General features: G+C 43.0%; 9 protein-coding genes across 9 annotated transcripts; 5 read left to right on the forward strand and 4 right to left on the reverse strand.

The window, feature by feature from the left end:
* Positions 1-7,553: 7,553 nt before the first annotated feature.
* PFICI_06470 (uncharacterized protein) lies at positions 7,554-8,303 on the reverse strand (the record flags this gene model as incomplete). The annotated part of the gene is made up of 1 exon (XM_007835051.1): positions 7,554-8,303. The coding sequence occupies one exon, from the start codon at positions 8,301-8,303 to the stop codon at positions 7,554-7,556; it is 750 nt and encodes a 249-aa protein (XP_007833242.1).
* A 1,328-nt stretch (positions 8,304-9,631) lies between these two features.
* On the forward strand, positions 9,632-11,471 carry PFICI_06471 (uncharacterized protein; the record flags this gene model as incomplete). Its single annotated transcript, XM_007835052.1, has 7 exons — positions 9,632-9,676; positions 9,739-10,030; positions 10,113-10,187; positions 10,257-10,309; positions 10,363-10,770; positions 10,820-11,166; positions 11,237-11,471. The coding sequence occupies 7 exons, from the start codon at positions 9,632-9,634 to the stop codon at positions 11,469-11,471; spliced, it is 1,455 nt and encodes a 484-aa protein (XP_007833243.1).
* Positions 11,472-11,597: 126 nt separating this feature from the next.
* On the reverse strand, positions 11,598-12,101 carry PFICI_06472 (uncharacterized protein; the record flags this gene model as incomplete). Its single annotated transcript, XM_007835053.1, has 1 exon — positions 11,598-12,101. One exon carries the CDS (start codon positions 12,099-12,101, stop codon positions 11,598-11,600), a length of 504 nt encoding a protein of 167 aa, XP_007833244.1.
* Positions 12,102-13,681: 1,580 nt separating this feature from the next.
* On the forward strand, positions 13,682-14,520 carry PFICI_06473 (uncharacterized protein; the record flags this gene model as incomplete). The annotated part of the gene is made up of 2 exons (XM_007835054.1): positions 13,682-13,937; positions 14,075-14,520. The coding sequence occupies 2 exons, from the start codon at positions 13,682-13,684 to the stop codon at positions 14,518-14,520; spliced, it is 702 nt and encodes a 233-aa protein (XP_007833245.1).
* Positions 14,521-14,926: 406 nt separating this feature from the next.
* PFICI_06474 (uncharacterized protein) lies at positions 14,927-15,601 on the forward strand (the record flags this gene model as incomplete). Its single annotated transcript, XM_007835055.1, has 1 exon — positions 14,927-15,601. One exon carries the CDS (start codon positions 14,927-14,929, stop codon positions 15,599-15,601), a length of 675 nt encoding a protein of 224 aa, XP_007833246.1.
* Positions 15,602-16,745: 1,144 nt separating this feature from the next.
* On the forward strand, positions 16,746-17,600 carry PFICI_06475 (uncharacterized protein; the record flags this gene model as incomplete). Its single annotated transcript, XM_007835056.1, has 4 exons — positions 16,746-17,031; positions 17,094-17,165; positions 17,232-17,384; positions 17,440-17,600. 4 exons carry the CDS (start codon positions 16,746-16,748, stop codon positions 17,598-17,600), a joined length of 672 nt encoding a protein of 223 aa, XP_007833247.1.
* A 579-nt stretch (positions 17,601-18,179) lies between these two features.
* On the reverse strand, positions 18,180-18,356 carry PFICI_06476 (uncharacterized protein; the record flags this gene model as incomplete). The annotated part of the gene is made up of 1 exon (XM_007835057.1): positions 18,180-18,356. One exon carries the CDS (start codon positions 18,354-18,356, stop codon positions 18,180-18,182), a length of 177 nt encoding a protein of 58 aa, XP_007833248.1.
* A 1,566-nt stretch (positions 18,357-19,922) lies between these two features.
* Positions 19,923-22,803, reverse strand: PFICI_06477 (uncharacterized protein; the record flags this gene model as incomplete). Its single annotated transcript, XM_007835058.1, has 7 exons — positions 19,923-19,965; positions 20,022-20,250; positions 20,305-20,412; positions 20,463-20,850; positions 21,230-21,694; positions 21,743-22,039; positions 22,090-22,803. 7 exons carry the CDS (start codon positions 22,801-22,803, stop codon positions 19,923-19,925), a joined length of 2,244 nt encoding a protein of 747 aa, XP_007833249.1.
* Positions 22,804-23,252: 449 nt separating this feature from the next.
* PFICI_06478 (uncharacterized protein) lies at positions 23,253-23,862 on the forward strand (the record flags this gene model as incomplete). Its single annotated transcript, XM_007835059.1, has 2 exons — positions 23,253-23,409; positions 23,459-23,862. The coding sequence occupies 2 exons, from the start codon at positions 23,253-23,255 to the stop codon at positions 23,860-23,862; spliced, it is 561 nt and encodes a 186-aa protein (XP_007833250.1).
* Positions 23,863-23,957: the final 95 nt, after the last annotated feature.

The following is a 23,957-nucleotide window of genomic DNA, read 5'->3' on the forward strand; positions in this document are numbered from 1 at the left end:
TTCGAAAGAAAGTATTAAGCAATAGGTAATTAAACTGATTTATAAATATAGTCGCTAAAGCGTATTAAATATTTCACCTATAGGTAAAATAAATGCTTAAATTAATTACTAAGGTAATAACTATTTATATAGGAAATCCTTTTATAATATATATCCATTTATTCCCTTACTGATTTCTTAATTACCCAGCCCGTAGGTAATTATTACGATATTTATTAGTAAATATTATTAGCGTCCAGTAAATATTACTTTACTAAAAAATAATTATTACTCCGCCAAAATCGTAATTCCGTTTATAGCTACTTATAATTATAAAAGGATAATAATATATTTGCTATAAGGGTTCCTAGCCTTTGCGTTAGCTACTATTGCGCCTCCGTTATTTTTCCTATTTCTCTTAATATATTAATATTATTTTGCAAAGGTATATATTCGTAATATTAGCTCCCTTCTTTATTATCTTTTGTCCTCGAAAAACGTAAATCGTATAAATAAATCGCCGTCGCCTATTTGGTTCCTAACTAAATTATCCTTCCTATATACTTTTTTTGTAATATATGCTTACTATATCAGATTAAACTAAAAAACAGCTATCTTATTCTTTTTTAAAACGAATTGCTTTTACGAAAAAAATTGCCGATACCGGTTACGAGACCGAAATAACGTGCATTCGTTATTTGCGTAAAAACAAGGGTTGCGTTATAAATAAAAAATCGTCGCGCTACTCGCGCTATACTTAAACCGGTCGATCCTGCGACGGCACGTTCGTAGCTTCCTTTTTATCGAAACTTGCTACTTAAGAAAAGAAATTAAATAACGAGGAAGCGGATGCGAAAGAGGCACTATTTATTCTCCAAACGCAACTATTTACTGCTTTTGGTCGCTTAGCTCGTCTCCGTCGAATAAAAAAGGTAGTAAAAAAAAAAAGTCTAAGGCATTTCGTCGGGGAATACAAAAATTAGATAAAATAAACGGGATTATTTAGCAGGAACAACGCGTTATCCAAAATTTTTAATCCTTTAGTATCTTTAACGATTTCGATTAATCAACGCTCGGTTTTAGAAATAACTTTATAAATTTTAATCCTTTTATCGAAACTAAAAATACTAGTTAAAAGCGATATAGCCCTTAATATATTTCCTAGGTTCCTAAATATTTTTTTTAGGTAAGTAATTTTCCTATTTAACGTAGAATTAATATCTTCGTCCGACTTTCTTATAATTAATAATTTTTTCGACGTCGTAGCTTTGCTAATTTAGTTCGGTTTTTAGTATTTCGTCGACTTTAGCGTTTTTTAGTGCTAATTCGAATAATAAAATATAAAAGGTTCTATAATTTTTTATAATCTTTAGTAGCTTAAGTCGGTAATTAACATTCGAAATTTTCTTATCGATTTTAAATAATCCAAATTTTTTAAAATCGAATTTATTATTTAGTCGTTTTATCTTAATGTTTTTTCGTAAGAGGTAAACCTTATTTCCTTTCTCAAAAATTAATCCCTTAATCTTCTTCTTATCGTATTAAAGTTTTATCTTTTATTAAATAACAATAAAGGTTTTCTAGAATTCTACTTATAAATTTTTAAGCTATTTAACGCGTAAAATAGCGTAAAATGCAAATTCTTTTCCTTTTAGTAATTCTTTAATAATATCGGGTTTATAACCGTAATTAGTATAAAAAAGTAATATTCCGATAAATTCCTTTATTGCATTATTATATGCAAATTGTGCGAATAGCAATAATATAACCTAATTATTTTATTCGTAATTAACATAGCATCTAAAATATTCCTCGAATACCTAATTTGCTTATTTTATTTACCCGTTAGTTTACGGATAAAAAGCCGTTAAAAGCTTATAATCGCATTTTAGCTAACTAATAAATAATTTCCAAAATTTCGATATAAAAAATTTATCTCGGTCTAAAATAATCTCGTTTAATAATCCGTATTAGCTAGCTATCGTTCGGAAGAACGTATAGGCTAATTTTTTTATATTGCTAATTTCCTTATATAAAAAAAAAATATACGTATTTCGTAAATCGTTTTATAAATACTAGGATATTATCGTAAAAGGTCCTAATTAAAGGTTTTTCTAAAAGTGGTAATTTCACGATAAAATCTAATGCAATAAATTTCTATATTTTATTTAGTAATAATATAGGTTGTAGTTTTTTATACTGCTTATATCGTGCTGATTTTGCCTTATTACATAAGTCGCATTTTCTAATAATATTACTAACTATTTATCGGAGGTTCGAATAGTTAAAATTCTACTAAATTCGTTTAAGGGTTTTAAAAACTCCTTAATATCCGTAAACTAATAATTCGTAGTAATCTTTAATAAGGTCTTTTCGGAGTTTATTCGGAATCTATAATTTGCCTTAATATTTAACGATATTTTCGAATTTTTTAATTTTTAATATTAAATTATAAAATAAATTTTAGAATAATAATCGTATTATATCGACGACTTTTTTTATCCAACTTTTATTATTAATAACCCTTATAACTGCGTATAAGGTTATAATTAATACTAAATCTCCGTTATCGTTTATCAAAAAGATAATATTAATTTCCTTCGGTACTTCCTAAAAATAGTCTGGTTTTCGATTTAAAGCGTCGGCTTTTCCGTTTTCTAACCCTTTGCGATAAATGATTTTAAAATTAAAATTTACTAAAAATTCTACCTATCGAATTTATCGTTTATTAAATTCTTTATTAATAGTAAATAAGATTAAATTCTTATAATCGATATAGACTTTAATTTAGTACTTAATTCCGCTAAAATAGTATTTCTATTTTTAAAATGCTTCGATAATAACTATAAATTCCTTATTATAAATTTAATAGTTTAATTATTTTTTCGTAAACTTCTTGCTATAAAATATAACTAGGTATAGTTTCCCGTTATTATCTTTTTATATAAATTATCCGCCTATAGCGTAATCTAAAGCATCTATTTTAATTTCAAATTCTCGTTTTAAATCTGCTATACGTATTACGGATTCGTCCGTAATTCGTTTCTTAATTACTTCGAAGGCTTCCTGCGCTTCGGGTGTCCAGTCGAATAGTATATCCTTTTTTATTAAGTGCGTAAATAGTGCAGCGATACCTCCGAGTCCCTAAATAAATATCCGGTAAAAATTTACGAGTCCTAAAAAGGATCTAATTTTTATTACCGAAATCGGGGTAAGCTAATCCCTTATTGCTAAAATCTTAAATAGTTCCATTTTAATTTTTCTAAAGGATATTATATATCCTACGAAAATAACTTCTTTTTTATAGAATTCGCTTTTCTTTAGGTTAACTAGCAGGTTTGCGTCCTATAGTTTCTATAATACTATTTTAACGTATTATTAGTATTCGTTAAGGTCCTTAAAATAAATAAATATATCGTCGAGGTATACTACTATAAACTTATCGAAGTATTCTTTTAAAACGTTATTAATTATATTCTAAAAGCTTGCTAATACGTTAATTAATTCGAAAGGCATAACCTTATATTCAAAATATCCGTATTTATAACGGAAAGCGGTTTTCTATTTTTCTCCCTTTTTAATACGTATTAAGCCGTACGCGTTAAGCAAATTTAGGGCTATAAACTATTAAATTTTATGCAACTTATTATATAAATCTTTAATTAAAGGTAAAGGGTATCGGTTTTTAATCGTAATATCATTAAACTTGCGGTAATCGATGCAAGGTCTCCATTTGGGTTTTCTATTTTTACTTTTTTTAGGTATAAAAAGTATTAAATATTTTACGGGTAAAATAGATTCTATAATTTATTTTTTTTATAATATATCCGCTAAATATTCCTTTAATGCCTTTTCATACTAAGGTTTCACTAAATACGTTAATATAAAATATAATTCCTTTCCTTCCTAAAAAAGTATTTTATAATCGTATCTTATATGCTTTAATAATCCTATTTTTAGTACTTTACTAAATAAGTCGCTAAACTCCTAATACTTTTCTAGTACTTTAGTTTCAAATTTCGGCTTAATATATTTAGTTATAAAATAAAATCCAAATATCTTAGGGTTGCTTAAAGGTTTATTCTAGCGCTTTTTAAAAGCTAACTCTTTTCCTAATATATTTTATTAAAATTAGCCGATATTCTAATTCACTTTAAGGTTATTCGCTCGTAACCAGGGTATCCCTAAGATAATATCGTAATCCGTAATTTTTATAATATCGCACGTAAATCCTTTTTCGTAATCCTAAATATAAATTTAAATATACACAATTTTTATATTTATAATTCCGTTTCTATACGATATAGGTTCTCCATTAATAATATTAAATACATAAAACGTCTTCTTCTGCTTTTATAATATTTGCAAAGCGTTAACGATTGCTAGCGAAATAAAATTTCCTTAAGCTCCTATATCTACTAAGGCTCGTATCTTTTAGTTTATAATCTTAATCTAAATCGTAAAATATTCGTTAATATTAATGCTATTCGCGGCATATATAAACTTTTCTTCTAAGGACCATTCCTATCGCTTTAAAAATAATCCAAGTCTTTTCCTAGGCTTTTATTAATTTGCCTATTAACTCGTCGCTGCTCGGCGGCCGTATATACCTATTATTCTAATATGCTTAAAGCGTTCCTAACTCGTAAAGGTCGATTTCCGTATTATTTAGATAATTCGCCTATTTTTTTTTGTGTTTTAAGGATTTATCTTTATAATCTATTATCCCTAAAGGGCTCTTTTAGCTCCTTTATATCTTTATATTCCAAATAAGGTCGTCCTATCCCTAATAGGCTAATATCATATACGGTCTTTTCGACCGAAATAATTGGTTAAATCATTAATAGTTAAAAATATCGTAGCGGTGCTTTTTGCGTCGTTCTAATCGCGTTATCGACTACTATCGTATAGCGAACTAAGGTTATCTTAAATTATCCTATAGCCCGTAATTCTTTAATTTATCGCTATATTTTTGCCTTATTTTTTATATAAAAGTTATATTTATCTATTATACAATTCGACTATATCCGTTTTTCCGTATCCGAATATCGCCTTAGGCCAAGGTACGTAGCAAATACGATATATCCTCGAATATCGCAATAGCTTATTTCTACCTTTCCTATAAGTCCCGCCAAATAAAGGTAACTTATAACGGTTTTTCCTATTCTTAAAAGGAAAATTCTTTGCTAAACCTTTAATTCTAAATATTCGTCGTATCCTAAATCGATATATCCTATCTACGCAATCTAATAGTATTATTTATGCTTAATATTAAGTCTTAGGTCGTTTCCGAAAATAGCTCCTAGGGTCCTTTTTTCCTATACCGTATCCGTGGTCTTCTAAAGGATTTTCGCAAATTATTATCCTAATCCGTACGATTCTACTGCTATAATAATATAAAAAATATCTAGCTTAATTAATCTATTTCGTCGTAGTATAATTTCGAAAATTTCGTTATCGGAAATTTATAGCTGCCGTACTAGTCGTTATCTTTCCGGTAGTTTATCGATACTACAAATATTACTAGGTGCGTAAAGGTCGACTTCGCTAAAATCTTTATTACTATTATTAATATTATCGATCAATCCTTTTAACCTTATTTCCTAAACCCGGTATTCGGCCTATTATATCTAATTATAAACTTCGTTCTTTAAAATATCCGATATTATATCGTCGTTACTATTTTATAGTTATTTTTTTAGACCAAAGGTAACGGTCCTTTTTAGGCGTATAACCGCTAAAGTTTTCCGTTCTTAAGGGTACTATCCATTATCGTCCTTACTAGATTTATGCGTTCGATAAGCGTCGTCGAAATACGCCGTCTATAAAAATAATTTATAAGGTATTTTTTCCTTTTTAGTACTATTAAATTATTTTTTGCCCTTTAGCACAAATTTAAATCTAAATCTTTTAAATTAACGACACTTATTCGCATAATATCCTATTTTATCGCAATTATAATATTTAACCTTAAATTTATCTTTGCGCTAAGTAGCGTTAAAGTCCATTTATCCGCTATAGGTTTCGTACGAAGTTTTATTGCGTTAGTTATTTTTGGGTTACTAAACGTTTCGTTATCTACCTATATTAGCGTAATTCCGTTAATACCGTAACGTAAGGTTGCTTCCTCTTTTTTCGTTTTATCAAACGTATAACTAATTATCGATTTTAATTATAAATTCGCTATATTTCCCGAACTCCGTTAATAAATTAAAAACTTTGCTAAATTTATCCTTAATATTATTTTTAAATCCTCGGTAATAAAATATAATCCTAATATCGTCGGTACATTCTATTTTAGCAACAATACGTTTAAAATCTGCCGTATAATTAGATACGGATCCTTTCTGCTTAAGGTTCTCGAGTTCCTTTTTAGCTTATCGTTTTTCGTCTAAGTCCTAGAATAATAATCGAAGCGCGGCTTCGTATCTTATATAATCCTAAAAAATATTCTAAATTTCCGCTTTACATAATTCTATCTGCTATTCGTGCTTAATTATATTTAAAAGGTAAGGTTCGAACTAAGCAAATACTCGTCCTTTAAAATAAAACGAAATATAAAATATCTTTTGCTTTTCTATTATAAACTTATTACCGTAAAAAATTTAATAAGCTCGGACTTAAGCCAAATATCTTCGGAATGCGCCGGAGGTACCGTTAAAGGCTACTAAAATACTAAGCTTAAGCTTTTCGGAATAAATTAAAGTATTAATAATATTAGCTACCCCGGTTATAGCGTTATTAAAATTTTAGAATTCCTATATAACTTATCCTATCTAGGTTTCGCGCGCGATAAAAATTGCTTTTTTATCCTTAAATGCGCGGATCTTTTTAACTAATTCTATATATTAATCCTTAATAAGTTCGAAATCGTTTTTTTCTATTTCCTACGCGAGCAAGCGCTAAGAATATTTAAATAAAGAAAAAAAAGTTTTTCCGGTTAACGATATCCTGCTAAATATTGCTTAAGGTTTCTTTCAAAAATAACATACCTAAATAAAAATAATCAAAATATAACAATTATATTACGGGTTTTTAAAATAAACCTAAAATATAATAAGGGTTAGGGTTTATGCTAATAGGGAACGGTAGCTTCGAAAAAAAGTATTAAGCAATAAGTAATTAAACTAATTTATAAATATAATTGCTAAAGCGTATTAAATGCTTTACCTATAAGTAAGATAGATGCTTAGATTAATTACTAAAGTAATAACTATTTATATAGGAAATCCTTTTATAATATATATCCATTTATTCCCTTACTAATTCCTTAATTACCTAGCCCGTGGATAATTATTACGATATCTATTAATAAGTATTATTGGCGTTTAATAAGTATTACTCTGCTAAGGAGTAATTATTACTCCGCTAAAATCGTAATTCCGTTTACAGCTGCCTATAGCTGTGGAGGGGTAATAACATATTTGCTATAGGGGTTCCTGGCCTTTGCGTTAGCTATTACTGCGCCTCCGTTATCTTTCCTATTTCTTTTAATATATTGGTGTTATTTTGTAAGGGTGCATATTCGTAACACAAGTTAGGTACAATATAATAGCATTGCACGTGTCCTTGCTTTAAACATTATCGCAGTATTTGGAAATGCCAGTTACAACCAGAAATGGATAGGAACACATTGTTGCTGCCTGTGTTTCGAAACAGATGATGTCTCTTTCCGCAACAATGTTCTCCAGCAGCGTTGTGTCCTCAATGCCCTGTTTTGAACTCGCAATGACACCTATCAAAGCTTGACGTAGGTGCTTGACGAAGTCTGGCTGAAATCCATTGTTGCTACTTACAACAGATCTCATTACGAGTGTGAATCTGTCCTGGCCCAGCCGCTTTTCCCAATCCTTACGGCCTTCGGGGTTCATGGCCTCCCGGACAGCCTTTACCACAGTAGCTGGTAAAGTTTGTGACGCACCAATGATGCGAATACGTTTTTCTTTTCCTGCCTTCTCAGCATCGAGATAAATGACACCCCGCTCCATGTTTGGTGATGTACCGCCAACAACAACATCGCCCACACGAGCAATGCCCGCCCTTGGTGCGACAGCATCGCTGCTGACCAGGAATCCCGCTCGGATGGAAGGGACATGGCGCAACAGGTCTTCAATGATGTAGTCGGTGCTCTGATTCTCAGCATTTGAAGCCGGGCTTGCCATTACCACCTTGTGTTGCTCAACCCTGCCAAATGTGTACGTGACACGGCAAGTGGAGGAATAGCAGCTGACGATATCATGATCAAAGTAGTCCCGAGCCACCGCTTGTTGGTCGGAGGAAGGAAGAACCCAGGCAATTCGATAGTCGCGCACCCCAGGGAACATTTTGGATTGCCAGAACGCGGTTCAGGGAAGCTGAAATAGTGTCGCTCTCTCATCCGAGTAAGGAGCAATATTGTGTTCTCAGGTGGGAGGACTACATGTTCATTGAAATGCGGGAAGGTATGGCATGTGTTGAGTCGAATTACGCGCACTTCAAATGTTATGTTGGCAAGGTTCATGTCTTATGATGGGCGCGGGGCTCCTTTTTGGCAGTTTTCCAACATCATCCAAGCTCGACGCCTGCGACCAACATACGCTGCGCCTTGTGCTACCCACCTCGCACCTGGCTGATACCCCTGGTGTATTGCTGCGTATTTGTGTGGGTGACGCAAGCTCCTTACCTCTTTGACAGGTGGACAGGGTGTCAGGGTTTATTGCCACATCGGCAAAGACATATAATGGCGTAGCTATGCATGCGTAGCCTTGATCGCAGCCAGTTGCAAGCTGTCATGCCACTACAACAATTTGACAACAAACCTGTCCAGTGACATTTTTCTACTTCACCGGCACAGCCTTATCGTGCCATGGAATGCCCACGAGCAAGAAGATATGATGGAAAGGTGAGGCGAGGGTACGGGCAAGACCTCTCAAGGTATATAAAACGTTTCTCTGTGATGAACATGACAATTTGGTAGGTGATCAAATGAATTCGAGACGAACAGTTCTCTAGAGTCCCAGTGATCAGTAGGGAGTTGGATTGGGAAGCCCTTCCCCTAAAGAACTTCCTCGTGCGCGAACGCGAATTGAAGCTCTCCCCCGCATTCAGGAGCTAATCCCGCGAGGCTGTCTGTGTTCCGGGGTCACAAATTGCTCCAACGTTATAGCGAGCATACCACTATATCTACAGGTTTACCTTGTAGCTACAAACGGAGCAACTCCACTACAAAGTATAGCAGTGTACCCACTGCATCTCGTCAACGTCGACTGCCAACACTCGGGCTATAATCATGCCAAGCTCGGGGTAACAGCATCCTTTCCCACTCTTCCCACGTGGAACCCATCAATTGCCCCTCAGTAAAAGTCCATCCTACTACTTACTACCACCACTACTACTATAATGCACCGGCAATGTCGCCTCCAATAATTATTGCTTGAGACATTGGGGTATAACACGGAAATGGAGTGCGCCACCCTCGCATGCATGTAGGCGCGCAAGTGTTGGGCATCCGGCTCACGATGAGGGGAAGACAAAAGTGACGGCGTCTCGTGGTGAATGTGGTCCGGGTTTTAAAATCCGTAGCTGTTCCAAATTTCAACAAACCTTTTCGCATGCACGTTTGTTGTTCTTACTATCAATGTTAAATCTTCAATAGACTGTACGATTTGTTACCATGGATAAGGAAATTGTTGAACAGCTCGAAAAGCAGTCGGATGAGGTTGGTTTAATAATGCCTTATATGGGGTATCGTTCACTGATGCAGAAAACCATCTAACCTAGGCCGGTGGCGGCACTAGCGCCGGACCGGATACCATCACCACGGATGTCTACGACGAGGATATGAACAGAAAGCTGAACCGCATCTTGGACTGGCGCGTCCTTCCAGTCTGTTGCTGGCTATATCTCCTCAACTTTCTCGACCGCGGCAATATTGGCAACGCCAAAGTCCTCAATGCCGAAACTCATGACGACTTGCTTAGCCAAACCGGCACGACGGCTTCCGGCTACGCCGTGACGGTGTCATTATTCTCGGTTGCGTATGCTGTCTTCGAGGTGCCATCCAATTGGATCAGTATGTACATTCGGCCTACCATCTCTCCCTGACTATGGAGTACTGCCTACCCGAGAACAAATACTGATGTCAGGATTTACAGTGAAGCATTATGTCAGACCGTCACTATGGCTCGCAATCCTCCTAGGATGTTGGGGTGCTTTGACAATTGGTTTCGGTAAGCCGTATCATCCCAACAGCCATCTTGAGATCATATCAACCCAAAACTGACGTTTCATACGATAAGCTGGAGTACATAACTATGCAACAGTCCTTGTTCTCAGACTTTTGATAGGCGTTGTAAGTACAACCTGGATCATCAGTAGCAATAGTCAATCGCTCATGTCGCATAGTTCGAAGCAGGCTTCTTTCCTGGTGTCGTCTACTTCATCACAATATGGTATCGCCACAATGAAAGATCAATCCGCATAGCCTATGTCATCGCTTTTTGTAATCTGGCTGGCGCATTCGGTGGTGCTATCGCCTATGGTATTGGCCACATCAATGGAGCTGCTGGACTGCAGGGATTTCGCTGGCTCTTCATAATCGAGGGCATCATCACCATGCTGAGCGTTCTGCCCACGGCTTTGATCTTGCCCGACTATCCGTCGAGGGCCCGCTTCCTCAATGAAGATCAGAAGAGGTTGGCAGTTGATAGGCTAAAGGACATGGGAGGTGGTTATAACAGGGATCACGCCACAAAGAAAGAAATTCTTCAAACATTTTTTAAACCCAGGATGTTGGCACACTATGCGGCCTATGTAAGCCAATTACCACCTACCTCGAGATCGTGCTGCTGACTTGTAACAGATCGCAAATGTTGTCCTGCAGGGATCATTCACCTTCTACTCCCCGACCATTGTGACAGGGCTCGGCTATGCTTCTATTCAGGCCCAACTCATGACTGTGCCTCCATGGGTCGTGGGTTTCGTGGTGGCAATCTTGCTATCATACTCGGCAGACCACTTCAATGCTCGAGGTTGGCACGTTGCTGGTGCCTCCATCGCTGGCGGTATCGGGTGGGTGACGGCGGGATCTCTCCCACACGATGCGTACACAGCGAGATATGGCTGTTTGTGCCTTGCTGCCGCTGGAGCGTTTCCGTGCGCACCGGCCATGACGAACTGGGTTACGTGTAATACACCAAGCCTACTCACGTGAGTGGATTGTGTGATTGAAGCTTCCCATAAAAGGCGAAAATTGACTGACATTTCTTTGTGTTCCTAGGATACCATTCGCCATAGCCCTGCATAATTCCTGTGCGGGTATCGGTCAGATTATCGCCCAGTGGATATGGAAAACCAACGAGGCAGCAGACGGTTATCCGACCGGAAACTATGTTTGCGCTGCGTGCAGCTTCTTCGTTGCAATCATGGCGGTGTGCCTGAGGTTCTGGTATGGTCACATGAATCGGCATGGGACATTGGATGCTCGAGGAGAGAAAAGAGTCTGGTCATACTGAGAGGAAATTGAGTGTATAATCGATCATGGTGATGTTGTATCTCTAGGGAGCTACGGAGCTGACGGTCGGGAAGAGGGTACCGGATTGGATGAGACATTGACTGGATATGGCATCGTACAGCTCTGACTAAGGATCGCTTTTCCGGCGCTCAAGATATGTTGCATCTCCTCCATAGTCGAGCAACTTCTCCGCAAGGCTTGTGTCAATAGACGGTGGTGGTAGGAAGCCGTAGCGGCCCCAGAAAGACCTAGTGCCGTAGACTGATATGAGGCACGCGCTCGGGTAGCGCTCGGCAACGATGAGGAGCTTCTTGATGGCCTGCGGAGCCAGCCCTCGTCCGCGAAAGGCAGGCAGCACGCAAACATCGTGAATATAGTACTGATCGGCGTCCCGAGCTATCTGGCCCAACAGGTGGTCCAGTTCTGGTGGTTGACGATAGCGAATGGGGTGCGAGATGGCATATCCACTGAGCTCGCCGACCTCGTTGACCAGTCCCAGACATCCCTCGGGGAAGAGCCTTAATCGCTCAACAAAGATGTCTCTACTCTCGGGCAATTCGGCATGTATGACTGCCATGATGCTGACAACGGCGTCGATGTCGCTAATCTTGAGCTGTCGCCAAGTAGCCATTGTTTCCCCACTGTCGTGAATGATCCAAGATCAGTTGCCAGTTCCCGCGACGGCGCTCTCCGTGGTTAGCCTGGGTTCAAGATTTGAGATGCGAGATTCGATAGTGAAATAACAATGCTTGGTTTGACAATGCTTGGAGAGGAATTGAGGTCGAATGCCACACCGTTCGGCGGAAGCACCCATAATAACGCTAATTTGAGTGCTAGAACGCGTCATGGTTATCAGAGTAGAATAGCGCTTGGGGGGGTATCTCCAGTGGGCCTTTCCTTTCGAAATGGCGCGCCTGATGCTGCGGAAAGCCAATCGTCCCCGGCTGCTTCTTGAGCGACAGGACGACATGTCAGATATTGCGCATCGACTTGACTGTCAAAACAAACGAGTTCCACCTGTGTAAGCGGCACATGCGGTGTTAGAAAATGACGTGAAGTGCGTGGTACATAGACGATTGGATGTGCTAGAAATTTAGTGTTAGCGAGAGCGCTAGAACGCGCTGGTGCATTTTCGACGTGCCCTATACGACCAAGGTCCGACCTTCAACGGCTCTCCCACACTAACCACAGGGAACATGAATGTTGCGACTAAAGAACGATGTGAACTGAAACCTCGTGGCAAATGATATTATACATTGGGACTGGGATCTACGAAAATGAGATTTGAGACCGCACCTGACTATTCTCCTTCTCAATAAGAAGCCTACGCCGCACATTTGTTCATCATACTCGAGGTTGAAGTCGACTACTGATGGCATGCCCGTGGACTCTGGAATGAATGATACCGCCCTACCTACCTGCCATAGACTCTTATCAATGAGCACAACCTTTTCAAGGTCATTCTAGACCATGAAATCCTACACCATCGGCTTCGATTGCCTTGGTACTATGGATAAATGCACCTCTGAATCTTTTGCGGATCAGTGTTTCTACTCTCGAGGCCAAGGACTAAACTGTGCGAGAAAGCAATGAGAACACACCTAGACAATTGGTTACCTGGAAGTCCGTACGATGCACTCCCGGAAATACAAGTAAAACAACCCTGAAAGAAATATTCAAGCTGACAACCTTCAGCAGCTGGCCAGACCGCTTCCCAAAGAGAAAACATATCTACCGTCGGTAATGCGTACCCCAGGTTTCGGCAATCGAAAATGGAAATAAGGCTCCTGATTGAATCAACGCGTGATATGTTTCCGTGCTTGGCAATGAATCATGGATATATCTGGTTGGATATCGGAGGTTTGTGTACAGGTTGCTTTCAGCCGGAAAGAGGTCCAAGGCTTGGCTGTGGACTTGTGGCACACTGTCATATATGATAACAATCTACGAGGTGCAGAAAAAGCATTTGTTCAATGTCTTCCAAATATATAATATCGGAGTTGTCACGAATGAGAAGAATCTATTCTAAAAAGACGGGAACAATGGTGATGAAGGACTGTATATTCCTCCGAAGCCGTTGGGAAAGGAACCTATTGACCCAGGTATATAAACATAAACATTTGACAATCCTGATTCTGGATTTTCGGGCTCAAGCTCTTTGTCCATGAACGACTTGACTCTTGCCCTCTTTTGAACTCTGACCGACCGAATATGAAGGCCTTCATCGCTCTCACCGCCCTGCTGGCACCTCTGACCGAGGCACACTACATCTTCAACCGCCTCATTGTCAATGGTGCATCAATCGGAGGCGAATATGCCTACACGCGCAAGAACAGCAACTCTTATAACCCAGCCTACACCAGCGAGTTGATGAACTCCAACGACCTGCGATGCAACAAGGGTGCTACGGCAGGAAGTACTCAGACTTATACCGTCAAGGCCGGTGACAAACTGGGCTTTAAGTTGTGTAAGTACAATCTATCTGCAATTGTAATATGGCAACTTCCGTATAGCCATGGGTCTCTCCATTCTACCTCTATACCTTTGGGTTGCGCTGCGGAAAGGGGCGGGTACTGGGGAGCAAGTCAAGCTGACATCTGCCAGTCAACAATGAATTCATCGAACATCCCGGCCCAGGCTTTGTCTACATCTCCAAGGCGCCCAGCTCCGTCGCCAGCTACGACGGCTCTGGCGACTGGGTCAAGGTGATGGAGACTGGCCTATGCAACCCGTCGACCCCAGGCAACGACGCATCGTGGTGCTCCTGGCAAAAGGACCGCCTAGAGTGGACAGTCCAGAAGAACATTCCCGCCGGCGAGTACCTCGTCCGCGTCGAGCACATTGGCTTGCACGAGGCACACCAGGGCAAGGCGCAATTCTACATTGAGTGCTTCCAGCTCAAGATTGAGAGTGATGGTACCGGAACGCCGCAGCCGGCTGTCAAGATCCCCGGTGTCTACAAGGCGACTGATCCCGGTATCGCGTTCAACAAGTGGAACAACCCAACGTCGTACACTATGCCAGGGCCAAAGGTCTGGGACGGAAACTAAAGACGGTATATATTATTATTATGGCTTACTAGACGTGCCTGTGAGCCATGGTAGCAGTAGTATCATGTCATGGTCCGGTATCTTAGTTTGTATGCCTCAATAAATGCATCAGAATTTTGCAGTATAATCCATATGGTTAATTCCACCTACTCTTAACCTGCCCCCGGCACACCAGGCTCTACTGACGCCCGCCGAAAATTGATTAAACGGTGACCGTATGGGGTAAGGTTGCACATCTTTAGCGATAAACCCTGACGGTAGATGCCGAAAGGCCCCCGAGCTCACTGACCCCTAGCGCCGACGAGGAATATCTTGGCGCTCTGTTCATATTGCTAAGCACAACCTAGAAGCAACAACAGTGCTCACAGCGCGTGGTGACTGTGTCAATTCCCACCAACGAATAGAAATGACTGCACAACAAGCACCAGAGAACCTGAAGCAGCGACTGAAGGAGTCTTACGATGCGATCGCTCCCAAATACAACAAATGGACTATACCCAAGTCTGAGCAGCGACTTCACTACCTGGACAAATTACTCGACTGTCTCAATGTCACTGAATCCCCGCATCGTTCAGTACTGGAGCTGGGCTGCGGATGCGGGGTCCCAGTGACCCAGAGGTTATTGCAGCATGACGGATTTCGCGTGGTCGCCAACGACCTGTCTGGAGTTCAGATTAAAGAAGCACGACAAAACTTGGGTCCGGTACCCGCAGAGCGACTAGAACTGGTAGAAGGCGACATGTTTGAGCTCTCATTCCCTGAAGGATCACTGGACGCTGTCATTGGTCTCTACAGCTTGATCCATCTGCCTTGTTCCGAGCAGGATGCCATGATCAAGAAGATTGCTTCCTGGCTCAAACCGGGTGGCTATATGCTTGCAAACTTTAGCGAAGAGGCAACATCTGGTGTTGTCTACGAGGAATGGCTGGACCCGAAAGGCTGGGTTTACTGGAGCGGGCACGGCGCCGAAGGCACGGTGACCAAGGTCCGCGAGGCTGGCTTGGAAATTGTGGTTAGCGAGGTAGCCAAGGACGCAGTGAATGCATCGTTCATGTGGATTATTGGGAGAAAGCCCAATTAGCTTTGTAGTTGGAATCTCGAGATATCAATGTTAGTTGTTATGAAATGATCAGACTTGCTGCAATAACCTCGTAGGGTGCGTTATGTAACATTTCGACGGCGGTTGACGGTCTTGTACAAGCACCCAGACTGTGCGTCAAGGTTGCTTCCCACATGGAGACGTGCCTCCGTAGCCACTTGGCCTCAGGAGTATTGTTCATGTGCGAGTTCGAGTCGAGCAGATCTAACGGAAAGGGCTCCAACGTGAAGTGCATTTCATCATTGGTGCAAGTAACGTTGTATACTCGCCTAGGAACCTTACGACATACCATCCACTAAAGGTAACATAATCTCTTGAGAGGATTGCAGTTATCTCGAAATCCAACAACGTCATGTCGCGTTGTTAAGCGATGGACCTGGCTCTTCTAAAAGTCTAGGCCAGCATTCGATTAGTGTTCCACGGATAAATTAGCTTTAAGCTTATACTAGGATTCGCAACTATATAAGTGACACCACTATCACCACCACCCCTTGTCCATAGCCGAGTCAACCTTTTAGCTCAGAGGTCCAGTCCCTCATTCCCGTCGACTAGCGGCGAATCGGTAGGTTAATGTTGTCTCAGAAATTCAGTTGCAGAGACTTTGGAAAAGATAGAAGGGATATTGAGCCAATCGGACTGAGGTATTCATAGCCAAGATATCCGATTTGGATGGTGCTACCTGAATGGTGTGTACCAAGATGCTCCCGACCCAGGTTGCGCCAGGGATTCCCCAGGATTTAATGCACCAGGCGGTAGATGTGCCGAACCACTTCTCGGGGCTCTGTGTCCGCCACAGTCACAATTGACTCCCTAGACCCTGGATCGCGAACAGGGGCCATGTTGCTTCCGCACGACTCAGAGGATTTCTCGTGTTACATATAGGGGTTATATTCAAGGGCTATGTGCAAGCAGCAAAATCATCCGCCAATCGAGCCCAACACTAGTAATTCCATCATCACTATATCGTAACCATGAAGGAGCCGACATCCGTTCTTGATCAAGGGGAATTATGATGCTTCCTGGTCGCTCCTTTGCTGGGTGCTGGAGCATAAAAAGGTTGGTATAGTCCGAAGTCCCACCTAGTCTGAACAAGACTATCACAAGTTCAATCCAATCATTTGCAATAATGCCTTCCTCAAGTCAGATCATCTCCTCGCTCGCCGCCGTTGGCATTGCTTCTGTCAATGCCGCCATGGGTCCGGCGTTTAGTACTGGACCCGTGGCTGACGGCTCCTTCATCCGAGAGTCAACCTCTACATTGGTGCTCCCTGCCGCACCCAGCAACAACAATGGCATTGCCTCTCTATGGGTTGGCATGGGTACTTCGAATGGAGATCTCATTCAATCCATCGCCGACAACTGGCAGTCCAGCACCTGGGATATCTATGCCTATACACTCTTAAGCACTAGCCGTGAGTTACGCAGGAGTATATAATACATTTACTTTGAACATACTGACATGAGTCGTTGCTAGCCACTTCGCAGATGCCTGTGTACGGTGATGGTTCGGCCGATGCCACTGCCAACGATCAGATTACAATGCACTGTAAGTCAAGAGAGCTCTTGTCTCACCGTCTGACTTCGCTCTATCGTCTGCTGATACTTGATCCAGACAAGTACGACGACTCCACCGCAAACTATACGCAGACGGTCACCAAGAATGGCGCCGTAGTCTCGACACTATCCACCAGCGACGGACATGCTCTCGGGTGGGGCAGCGCCATTGAGTGTGCCGAGAATAACTGCGGAACCATGCCCGCGCACAGTAAGTGCCTGATGCGACTCTACTCTGCGGACATTTTGCTAAAACCTTCCTACAGCCTGGATCAACACCCAGATCATCATGGACGTGGCTGATCCCAACTACATCAATACACTGTACAAGGGAGCAGGCGTCACTGGTAATCTAGTGACTGCTGATGGAGGAAAGACTTGGACCGTGGATACAATCTCGATTCCTCAATTCACCTTCACCGGATAAAATTGAGTGTTGATTTCTAAGAATGAATGCGCAATCTTTTCCCGCGAATTATGAAATAGCCGTTTGAAAATGACAAATATCATATGCTTTGTATCCTCCAAAGTGACGTGCACACATGTGAAACTTGCACCCACTCAATTTATGGTGACGTTCGGTGGTTTCGGAGCAACGTCAGATGAATACCTTCATTTCCAGAATCCTCTTTATTTGTTGCAATTCCCATAGCTTTCATGATTGCCGTCCTGCTTGTTCTTGTAAATAAGATCCATGCTGAGATCACAAGGAGTGTCAATGGAATCATGGTTGCAAAATACAGCCAAAGCCACGGCGTCGCTACCGGTTCGGATTTCCAGTCAAAGAAAGTCATGCTGAAGAATGACTGCAGATAGTTCATGAGCATTGACAACCCCGACATGAGAGATGAAACTTACGCATAGGAATGTTGGGGGCAAAAAGATCAAGGTGACGGCAGCTATTGTCTTCATTGCTGTGCTGTCCCTCATCGTGGCTTCTGCCAGCTCGATAGTAACTCTGGCGTCGCGTTGAGCGGTTAGTTGGTAGACCTTAACATCTCTCATATTAGCATCGGTCCACCTTGAGTTTTGTGGTCATTGCCCGTACCGTGGTACGACAATTCTCCATTTGCCTCGAAATGATCTCAAGAGTGTGTTCACTTGTTGAGCCTACACTCATTTGGCGCTCGACCTTGCTTTTATGCTCGTCGATCCATGCCACTGAGATGACTTCGCGCTGCATTCCATCCATCAATTCTTTCATCGCAGTTCCTAGATGCATCTCATATTTGCATATTCTCTCAAGCTGAATGTGCTTTGTATAACAGACATGCAACTCTTGAATTAACTCTGTAAAATCATATTGCAGTACTCCACCGTTCGTTGACAACATTGATTGGATTTCATTCATTCGGGTAGCAAAATTCGCAATGGTCCTCACACTCGCCTCAACAAGCGATTTGAGATGCTCAAGTGGAAATTGGAGCACATTAAAAAGCCCATTAGAGTACGGCCCTTCAAAGTGGACCCGGCCGAGGCTTTCTTTTGCCTTCTCAGGATTCGTCGTGAGTAGCAATCCTGTCGACAGAATATGTCCTTCTATTTCAAGACATTCAGGACAGTCCTTCATGGCAAAACAAACAAACACATCGCTATCGCTTGGGGTCTGAAAGTAGACGGCTGGAAAGGTCATGAGCTTTGACTAGGCACAGCAGAAGATGTCTGACTCACAGTAGCCTGCCCATGGATTGCGTAAATCATAGCCAGCACTCCCCGCAGGATTGTGCCACGTGACCGAAAAGTCCTCTGGCGACTTCATAAAATGGTAAAGGTCCAAGTCACGCAAGTGCTCTGGTGGCCATGATTCCAAGGATTGCGACGGTGTTGACTCCAGGGACACAATCCTAATCTGGGTGTAAGCGTTTATAGCGAAAGTGCACTGTTTTCACTCTCAAAAACTTGTGCTTACTCGATTGAAACCATTCCATTGGGCGACACCCATTGTTCGCGCATGGTGCCTCAGTATGAAGAAGTTCTTGACTAGAGGCTACCGTCCTCAAAGTTGAGTACGGCGTTGGTGAGAATGGCTACGGGAATGCTAGAAATGCTTGGCAAGATTTACGGTGAGTGGCACTGGAAACACGGTTAAAGAACAGATTCCTATCCATGGACGTAATTAAATAAATGCATGTCAACATGAAGTAGGTACCTAGGGTTAGCTATATTTCGCAGTTGGGCTGCTTATAGCCGTTAGAAAGTCCCTAGGCGCTTAGCTGCAGCCTCACTGCAGCTAAGCTGGAATGCGACTGGTGAGTCCCGGCGCTTAAACCAAGGAAGGGAAAAAGCGACATGGATGCTACATAAACCTGCATTGTCCTGGCAGCCTCAACCTACCCTGAGAAACTCTTGTCCAACTAATGTGCAGTATGCAAAATGTTTGCAGCGAAGAAAACCTGCCACTATATGCAGGAGGTTTCAGCTGCTACTATGAATATGAATACATAAATACTTAGACCTATAGTTGTAGATTTGTAGCTGTTAGAGTCATGGTAAATCGTGATAGGAGTTCACGAAGCGTTGTATTACCACTGTGCGAAAAAGGCAAGTTCTACTATAAACCTAACAACCAGATGGTTCACTCGCTGCCTTTCATAGCCCAACTAGCCATTCCGATGCATGCTCTCTAATTTCTCGTATTTTAAGCACAATTCATGTGAAACTGCCATTATATGATTACTGGCAATATAATATAGCTCAATTACGAATATGTCTAGGTTGTATCTCACCCTCTGAGTGGTACAGGAGGCATTCATTCCTCATTAGGAAAGGGCTTGCGTCCGTAGACGACGTATCTGTAGTTGTTCTGGATTAGAGTATGTAAAAGTAAAATTGTCGGATAAGGACTTACAGGGTGCCATATGGATGATTTCTGCAATCTCTCAAGTATTCGTGCGATTCTTTGACCAAGGTCTCAATCTCCTCCGCAGAGTAGCCGGCTTGGGTGAGAAATTTCCAACCCATGCCGCGAAGTCCATCGAGCAAGTTTCTGAGCTCCCACAAGCCAACCTCTTTGAGTTTCTTGTCCTGTGGCCATGGGTTGTTTGGCCATATAAAAGGCCGTTCTTGAACATCGACGACTTTGAAGAGCTTAGTTAGTCGCAGCGGTCAAGGTCACTCTTCTTCAGACTTACATCCAGTTTCTTCCAGCCACTGCTTATACTTTTGTGGCACGAGAATATCTCGGCCAACACTTGCGGCTCCGTCGATGCAGCCCTTGCACCACTTCTGAAGCGCGGAGCCTGCTTCCCATCAGTAAACCGCAGAGCCGACAGAGGTAGCACATCCTAACCTTCCCAATTAGGGCTATCGTCATTAAATTCGAGCGAGGCGTCTTGAAACTCGATCCACCCTCCCGGATTCATGTTCTCGAAGGCGTTCTTCATGACTACGCGGGGGTCATCAAAGCAAGTCGATACCAGACGCAAGTGTACATAGTCGAACATGATGCGATGCTCGCAAGGAAATTCACAGTTGGAGCCTGGGGGATGCGGTGCCGGGAACACCCAAGTGTCTTCGGCATCGTCCCTCTGAAAGACACAATTTGGTACATGCGGATTCTCTGGCTGGATTGCGCTCAGGTCGGTGCCAATGACATGCGATTGAGGGAACTTTTCCGCAAATTCGATAGCCCATATACCTGTCCCAGTCGCCACGTCGAGTACATATGCGGGCACCTGCTATTTGACGTTTGGGAGCGGAAATTCCCTATTTCGGCCTAATTCCTCCTCGAGAGACACTGTTTTATGCAGGTCTTATGCTGTCTTATGCTGTCTTATGCTGTTTTATCCTCGCGGAACACTGTTTCTCGAGGAACGTGCATTGCAAATAAAAGCACTCGCATATAATGTAGGCATAGGTATTATATTAAGGCAAGCTTTAAATTATAGAGTTCTAAAGACTTTCAAGAAACATTAGATTATACGGGACATGGCCCGTGCGTTATCTACTGTGTATATGCTAATTGGGGTTATTTACAATTGCGTAAATACAGAGAGAGCAAGGTCCTCTCTCTTATCGCAGGTTCCATTTCTCAACGTCCGCCCATTGAAATGTCACCTGCTTAACCTCAGCCAGCCTAGTTAAAGTATTATTCTTCCGACTGCGCCGGCTCAGCCCTGTCTGCGACTCTTCATAGCTCCTCCACAGCTCTGCAGTCCGGCGGATCTCGATCAGCTTGTCGCCATCGCTCCGATCTTCATGCTTCCGGACGATGTGCCCCCATAGCGCGACGACACTCTCGAACCCCCTGATGCGAGGACAAAGATTGCATGCCAAGCTCGGCTTGTGCGCCTTCCTCTTCAGCCGAGTCACCGCGGCCCGATCGAGCGCTCCGAACCGAATGCCATGTCCCTGGCCGAACGTGAGAGGAAGCTGGTACTCTAGACTGCTGTATGGATGAAATCTCGGGCGCACTGGCGCTGGCGCTGGCGCTGGCGATGGCGATGGCGATGGCATCCCCAGAGATTGACGCAACGCCCACACCTGGAGGAGGCATCTCTCGTATGTGGTCAAGGCTGCATGCTGCGGCAGGTTAGCGAACTCCCAGAGCGCGTGCCAGCCTGTCCTTACCTGCATCAAACAAGGCGGATCGTGTTGATCACAGCGGTCCGGAACGGCACGATTCTCGTTTCTCAGAAAGCGCGCCCGCTGGAAGCACTCGTTGCGCGCCTGGTTCACGGTGGTGGGCTCGTACACGATGTGAGAGGGTGTGATGCAGAACAGATTGTGACACAAGTGGGAGCCGTCCATGCGTTTGAAGGGGCCGCATTCCATAAAGTTGTCAAGCTCGATGCCGCTGCGAGGCCACTTACTATACCAGGCGATGGCTCTGGCCGCCGTGGTCGTGTGGTCCGAATACTTGAACATCTAAGTACGTTAGCAAGCCACCCGTGGTGAAGCCACACACGATCACATACCAGTCTGCCTGAGCTTGCCAACGGCCAATTGCTCTCGTTCAGCACATCGGCAATCTCGCGTGGTTGCAAGCCGACCCAGTCCTGTGGGCAGCTGATACAAATGCTAGATTGGCTGGCAGATGGTGATGCTCCCCAAGCCGTAGTCAAGCCGGCGATCCACGAATCGAAGTGCTCCTTGCCTTTCTGAAGAATCCAGCACGCTGCTTTCTGCTGTGCCTGGAATACCTTGGACTGCTTCACATCGTAGCTTGGCATGTCTTCTTGGTAGCGCTCGCGGAGAATCCCACGCTGTTGCTCCCAGCGGTCGTCTTCCTGTGGAGGGTGAACGGTTGGTGATGGAGCCATTGATGGTAAAGGGGGCGACGCTGGAAGAGGGCCAGCATCTGGCTCAGGGCACCTGGGGGGAGTTTTCGCGCCACGATCGGCCTCCAGCAAGGCTGCAACTCCCGGAAGCTGCACTGCAGAAGCCGGCACGTTGCTCAAGGCTGGCAAGCTGCCCAAGGCCGGCAATGGATGTGGAATAGCAGCCTGCCACAAAGTCTGAAGAGCTGGCGATAAGGCAGCCAGCGGTGTGGCAATAAGGGTCGGTTGATCCAATTGGTGCTGCTCTTTCAGGTGTCTCTTAAGGTTCCATCGTGTTTTGAGCACTGCGCCGCACAGCCTTCCATCAGCGTGACGCTCGTGGCACTGGTACTGGCGCGGATCTCTACTCATTATGCTCGCTGGACTGCTGTTCATAGTCTTGAGGTGCAAAAGAGAATAGGAGACTTTGTGAGAGCGAGCAGCCTGGATCTTGTCGTCGCCCAAGGCAAACCGTCAAACAAGAACCATCGTTTCATAGCGAGCATTGACACTCATCTTAGCACCCTGAATAAAGAGGTTCTGCCTGCGAATAAGACATATTCTGACTGCTCAGGTGTATACGGACACCTGGGCGCGAAAGTCGATACAAGCGACCAAGCGCGACTCTGATTCCTTTGTGACATTGGGGATGGATGTCTGAGTCTCTCGGCAGCCGCGAGACTTGGTAAGGCACCTGTTTTGCTCTTGCAGGATATAATGGTCATTTTCTCCTCGAGTCGTTCGTCTAGTCTTAACCGCCATCATCCTCCAACTTCTATCACCATCATTATCAGCACAGCCCCAATATACCAAGATTCACCATGCCGATCACTCCAGAGCAGCAGGCAAATTACGACCGATGGGTCCGAACCCCATGGATCTTCGATTCATCACAAAGATTCCCTGAAGGTCCGTTCGGCGTTCCTGCAGAGGCGGTAACAAACGGCAACTGCCCTATCGGGGAATTCAAGGTTCGGAGTAAGCAATTTTTCTTTTTCCCTTTATCGATACTATGCTAACTAGAAAGTGATGTACGATGACCCTTACGCGGACGATACCTCATTCCAGCAGGGTATCACCTACGATCTAAAGCCTGCGCGTCATGACACTATTGCCCTTGTGAAAGATTCTAAATTCTACGGCCTCCTCTCGGACTCTACAAATGGGAAAATATTGCGAGGCACAATATGCCAATTGAACCCAAGCTGGGCAGCCAGAGTTAAAGTGACTTACAAACATAGCCGAGAGGCACTACCTGCCGATCGGTACCAAGAATGGGAAGATGTTACTGATGCGCAGAGGGAAGAGAGGATAATCTGGCAGCAGTACCGCGGAATAGGCTTTTTATGGTTTGAGCGCATTCAGACGGACGCCGCAGAGAAGGACGCCGCGGTGGTAAAGATGGGAGAACTTGATTTGAACAAGAGCTGAAGGGTTGCTGTTGACTTTGGGCTGCTGCTGCTTTGGATCGCTGCTTGGCTTTGGGCCGCTTGACAGGGCTGCTTGATAGAGGCCTCTCTTCATAT

Source organism: Pestalotiopsis fici (assembly GCF_000516985.1).
Source record: "Pestalotiopsis fici W106-1 unplaced genomic scaffold PFICI_Scf_4, whole genome shotgun sequence".
Lineage (NCBI taxonomy): Eukaryota > Fungi > Ascomycota > Sordariomycetes > Amphisphaeriales > Sporocadaceae > Pestalotiopsis > Pestalotiopsis fici.